The sequence below is a fragment of the Emiliania huxleyi genome (genome assembly GCF_000372725.1).
Source record: "Emiliania huxleyi CCMP1516 chromosome Unknown EMIHUscaffold_180, whole genome shotgun sequence".
Taxonomy (NCBI): Eukaryota; Haptophyta; order Isochrysidales; family Noelaerhabdaceae; genus Emiliania; species Emiliania huxleyi.
The window spans coordinates 176,047-180,762 of NW_005200783.1; the positions used below are offsets into that span (position 1 = coordinate 176,047).

The following is a 4,716-nucleotide window of genomic DNA, read 5'->3' on the forward strand; positions in this document are numbered from 1 at the left end:
GAACCCTTTGTGCAACATATGGATAAAATTAGGGAGAATGATAGGAAAATAGAGGTTAGAGTCGAGCCCTTGTAGCACTTGATTCACGAAAAGCCAGGGTGCGAGAAAAGGACTTAATTGTAGGGAAAGAAGAAGATGATGGTGGAGGAGGAAGGAGGGGGAGAAAAAGAAAGAAGCTGGGGAGAGCATCGAGCTCAGTGCGCCTGCAGACGCTGACAGTACATCGTCTTTTCTCGAAAGTGTCCAGGAAATGTCTCGGAAGTGTCTAGGCAGTGGCCTGCAGACGCTGACAGTACATCGTCCCGTTGTCGTTGCACGCGGCGACGGCGGTGTCGAGCTGCTCCTTCCGGATGGAGCCCCACGGACGCAGCGCCTCCGACGCGATCGCGCGCCAGTCCCAGGAACGCTGCGCCTTGAGAAGCAGAGACGCTGGCAGGCCATCCTCTGCTGTCCCAGAGCCGGTGCCGGTGCCGGTTGCGCTGTCTCCACTGGCGGGTTTCGTGGCAACAGGCGAAGGCGGTGGGCAGACGGACACGTTTTCCCGCACCTCGGCCGCCCTCAGCAGCCGGTGCATGCGCTTGAGGCGAGCCTTGATCCGATGGTCGCGGGCGGAAGCAAGGCTGGCAAGCTCTCGCGCGGCGGCGAGCTCCCGCCGCTGCGCGAAGATGCGAAGCTGGCTGAGGCAGAGGAGCGCGACGAGCGCGACGATGGCGCAGCAGGAGCCGGAGATCATGGGGTCGCGTGATCGGGGCCGGTCCCAGGTCGGAGCACGGACCGATGGACCGACAGCAAACAGCGCAGGTGGCGTTTATTTTTGCGTGGGGCGGACATCATGCTGAAATTCTGGAAAAACCTGACCGGCCGCTGCGGTGCCCCTACCTACCTACCTACCTACCTACCTTACTTATGGGAAACTAAAAAAGAAATCACAGGATGGGTGAAGGTGGGGTACTATACCAACTAGAGTGATGGTTGGTGGTACTATCCTGCAACCACAGTCCTTCCTGTGACATGGCAGGCCACTCTCAAGCCCTACAAGCATCAGATCACCCATTTGGGGAGGGTTGACATCGTGATTTCCGGGGAAAATTTCTTTTTCTGCTGTGAAAATTCCAGCGTGAAGAGAGGGAAAAACCCGACGGGAGGGCCCAGACCCTACCTACCTACCCCGGCATGATGTCCGCCCCACGCAAAAATAATATACACCTGAACAGCGCGAACTCGACTGCCTGGAAAATGAAGAAAACCTTTATTTGGGCCACGGCTGTTCTTCACCTTACTACCTACCTACCTACGGCGTGCGGCCTAGAATCAGCACACGCACTTCTGCTTGCGAACACTCATCCAATGAATTATCGGCACGGTGGAGTGCTGGGGGGGGCGACAGGGAGGAAGTGGCCTTGATTGAGTTATGTGTGCGCCAACTCCAGGGTGTGTGGCAGCCCTGGGCTGCTGGCACTCTCGAGGCTATGCCTACACAGCCTCGCGCGCATGGGCAGTCAAGAGGGACCACGCACCTTCTCAGGACAGCGCCGGTGCCTCTCTCTTGGACCGGCAAACTTGGTGGTCTCGTGTCACCAATGTGGGACCAGTGCGGCATCGCGCCATCGACAGCTCTGAACTGCGCCTCACCACTGACCGGGAAGGCCGCCAAGTGGGCCAGCACAGGTCGCACATTGTGGCAGCAGTCAGCAGTGCATGGCTGATAGCTAGAGCAGCAGCGTCAGGGTCGCAGGGTCGGATCGTGTCAAGCCTCTCGCCCGGCCGGCCGCGTGCAGACGTCGGCCTGTCTGCTGTCTGCAGTGATCTGTCGGCGGTCAGTACGACCGATCAGGTCGGAGTTTTCTGATGGTTGGAGGGTCTATCTGTATGTACTCCTCGAGATCTCTCCAAATCTGCCCTCTGTTAGACCGGGTTAGATCGGGAAGTCGGTGCTCATAGAGACTCATAGAGCCGGAGCCCCGTTTCCGCACTGCTGCGCGGCGCACGGTGTGGGCCGGGGGCCCCCGCGCCGGCCCAGAGGTGTGTGTGTGTGTGTGTGTGTGTGTGTGTGTGTGTGTGTGTGTGTGTGTGTGTGTGTGTGTGTGTGTGTGTGTGTGTGTGTGTGTGTGTGTGTGTGTGTGTGTGTGTGTGTGTGTGTGAGCAGCCCCTTGGAGTGTGAAGTCTGAAGAGACCCAGGACGCAGGGGAGGGCTGGAACTTGGGCTGGAGCCGCGCAAAAAAGCAACTTTAAGGCAACTACTGTTGTACGAACAGGAGCAAGCGCGAGTCGTGTGAAAAGTGGGGTTAATATGTGTGGTCGAGCTCGAGAGCTCGAGCTGCGAGAAAAAGTTTCAGACACGTTTTCGCTAAAAGTAAAAAGACCGCGCTTGTGGTCGGCGCGGCCACACACACGCGACTGACTGACAACATAACGCGACACTGGGGGCACCCCGATTTACTACTATCACGCCGGCGATCAGGGCGCCTCGGCCGCGCCCGCCGCCCCGCCGCGCGCAGCCTGTATGTGCCGCTTGGCCGCCGCGACGGCGTCCGAGATTGCCTTTTGGCGCTGCGCCTCCTCTGCGCCCTCGATGAGGGCAGCCGCCGCCTCGAGCCGCTCTGTCTCGACGCGCGCCTGCTCGCAGCGACGACTTTAGTGAGTTGCTGAGGAGGAAGGGCCCGACCGGTGGCCGATGAATGGGACGGACGCGAGAGTCCGCCGGGAACGACTCCCACCGTTGTGATCTCAGTTCGTGTCACTTCGTGATCGACACGGCACGCGCCTCGCGCGCGACTGCGAGGGCCGCTTGCGCGGCGGGCACGCTCATCGCCTCCTCGCTCACGTCCGTCGCGGCGAGCAGCGCCTCCCACGCCGACTGCGCCGCCGCTGCTGCCGACTCGTCCTCGGCTCGCCTCCGCTCCTCCGCCTGGTACCATACCCCCCAGAGTGGTCGAATCCAGTGTGGGTTTGGGTGCGGTGGGTGGCGCGGTAGCGGTGCGCCTGCGCCCGCTGGATGTCGAGCGAGATCTGCTCGAGATTGTCCATCGAGGTGTGGTAGTCTCGCCGCGCCGCGCGCACCGCCGCCTGCGCCGCCCCCACCGCCGCGCGCGCCTAGGAGCAGAAGCATGGCGCGCAGTATTTCTTCTTTGGGGGGGGTGCTGCCGCCAGAAACGCGCCTAGAAATAGAAACATAACGGCAGCAGGGCTGAGGGCCATCTCTGGGCTATACCTGGGCTCTATCTCGGCTCTATCTCGGCTCTATCTCGCGTCGTCGAGGGACTGCTCGGCGACGCCCACGTAGGTGAAGTACGGCACCTGGTACCATACCTCCAGAGTACCGAACCCAGCGTGGGTTCAGTCCCGCGGGTGGTGCGGTGCGGCAGCACCAGCGATATGAAGACGTCGGAAAGGTCGCAAGCCATGCGAAGCGACTGCGCCTCCATCGCCTCGACCGCCGCCAGCTCTGCCGGCGTCGGCGCCATCGGCGTTGCCGCCGTCGTCGCCTCCGAGGCCGCGGTGCCGCCGCTGCCGCTGCTGGCGGCGTCCTCGCCGCCCGCAGCCCGCGCCTCGGCCGCCGCCCGCGCCTCCGCCGCCCTCTGCTTGAGCAACTCATACTTCTCGACTTGTGCGAGGTTGTCGCGGTGCTCGTGCTCGCGCAGCCGCGTGATCTCGAGCGCGGTCTGTGCCTGAGCGGAAGAGTGACTCACCCCCTCACCGGCTACTCCAACCATCTCCTTCCCTGAGCGGGGGAGTGACTCACCCCCTCACCGGCTACTCCAACCATCTCCTTCCCTGAGCGGGGGAGTGACTCACCCCCTCACCGGCTACTCCAACCATCTCCTTCCCTGAGCGGGGGAGTGACTCACCCCCTCACCGGCTACTCCAACCATCTCCTTCCCTGAGCGGGGGAGTGACTCACCCCCTCACCGGCTACTCCAACCATCTCCTTCCCTGAGCGGGGGAGTGGCTCACCCCCTCACCGGCTACTCTCCAACCATCTCCTTCCCTGAGCGGGGGAGTGACTCACCCCCTCACCGGCTACTCCAACCATCTCCTCCCCTGAGCGGGGGAGTGACTCACCCCCTCACCGGCTACTCCAACCATCTCCTTCCCTGAGCGGGGGAGTGACTCACCCCCTCACCGGCTACTCCAACCATCTCCTTCCCTGAGCGGGGGAGTGACTCACCCCCTCACCGGCTACTCCAACCATCTCCTTCCCTGAGCGGGGGAGTGACTCACCCCCTCACCGGCTACTCCAACCATCTCCTTCCCTGAGCGGGGGAGTGGCTCACCCCCTCACCGGCTACTCTCCAACCATCTCCTTCCCTGAGCGGGGGAGTGACTCACCCCCTCACCGGCTACTCCAACCATCTCCTCCCGCGTGATCTCCTCTCCTCCGCGTGATCTCCGCCGCACTCTGCGCCTCCGCGGCGCCCAGCTCCCGCTTAGCCGCCTCGAGGTCGAGCTGGCGCGCGTTCATCGCATCCCTCGCCGCGTTGATCGCGTCGATCGCCCCCTCCACCCGGTCGTCCAGCGGGCCCGCGTCCTCCTCCTCGCTGCTGCCCTCGCCGGCACGCCACTCAAACTCGGCACCCGCAGACGGACAGCTCGCCGCCGCCGCCGCCGCGTCCGCCTCGGCGGCGCGCCGCAGCGCCCCCGCAGCCTCCGCTTCTTCCGTGGCGAGAGAGTGGCTGGTCGCGCCTTGCACCAACCCCGGAGGCGACACCTCCCCCC

General features: G+C 63.3%; 3 protein-coding genes across 3 annotated transcripts in view; all 3 read right to left on the bottom strand.

Annotated features, from left to right (window-relative positions):
* Nucleotides 1-265: 265 nt before the first annotated feature.
* On the bottom strand, nucleotides 266-733 carry EMIHUDRAFT_113014 (hypothetical protein; the record flags this gene model as incomplete). Its single annotated transcript, XM_005783259.1, has 1 exon — nucleotides 266-733. One exon carries the CDS (start codon nucleotides 731-733, stop codon nucleotides 266-268), a length of 468 nt encoding a protein of 155 aa, XP_005783316.1.
* Nucleotides 734-2,338: 1,605 nt separating this feature from the next.
* Nucleotides 2,339-3,297, bottom strand: EMIHUDRAFT_365166 (hypothetical protein; the record flags this gene model as incomplete). Its single annotated transcript, XM_005783260.1, has 5 exons — nucleotides 2,339-2,616; nucleotides 2,765-2,908; nucleotides 2,983-3,086; nucleotides 3,131-3,137; nucleotides 3,250-3,297. Coding segments are annotated over 3 exons (349 nt in total), but the record flags the coding sequence as incomplete, so codon positions are not given.
* Nucleotides 3,298-4,285: 988 nt separating this feature from the next.
* The window catches only part of EMIHUDRAFT_232305 (hypothetical protein), a gene marked incomplete at both ends in the record, with an annotated part of 2,267 nt that continues 1,836 nt past the window's right edge, over nucleotides 4,286-4,716 (bottom strand). The window contains 2 exons of the mRNA XM_005783261.1: nucleotides 4,286-4,308; nucleotides 4,399-4,567. Coding sequence (XP_005783318.1) covers nucleotides 4,286-4,308; nucleotides 4,399-4,567 — 192 coding nt within the window. The remainder of the gene's footprint in view (nucleotides 4,309-4,398; nucleotides 4,568-4,716) is intronic.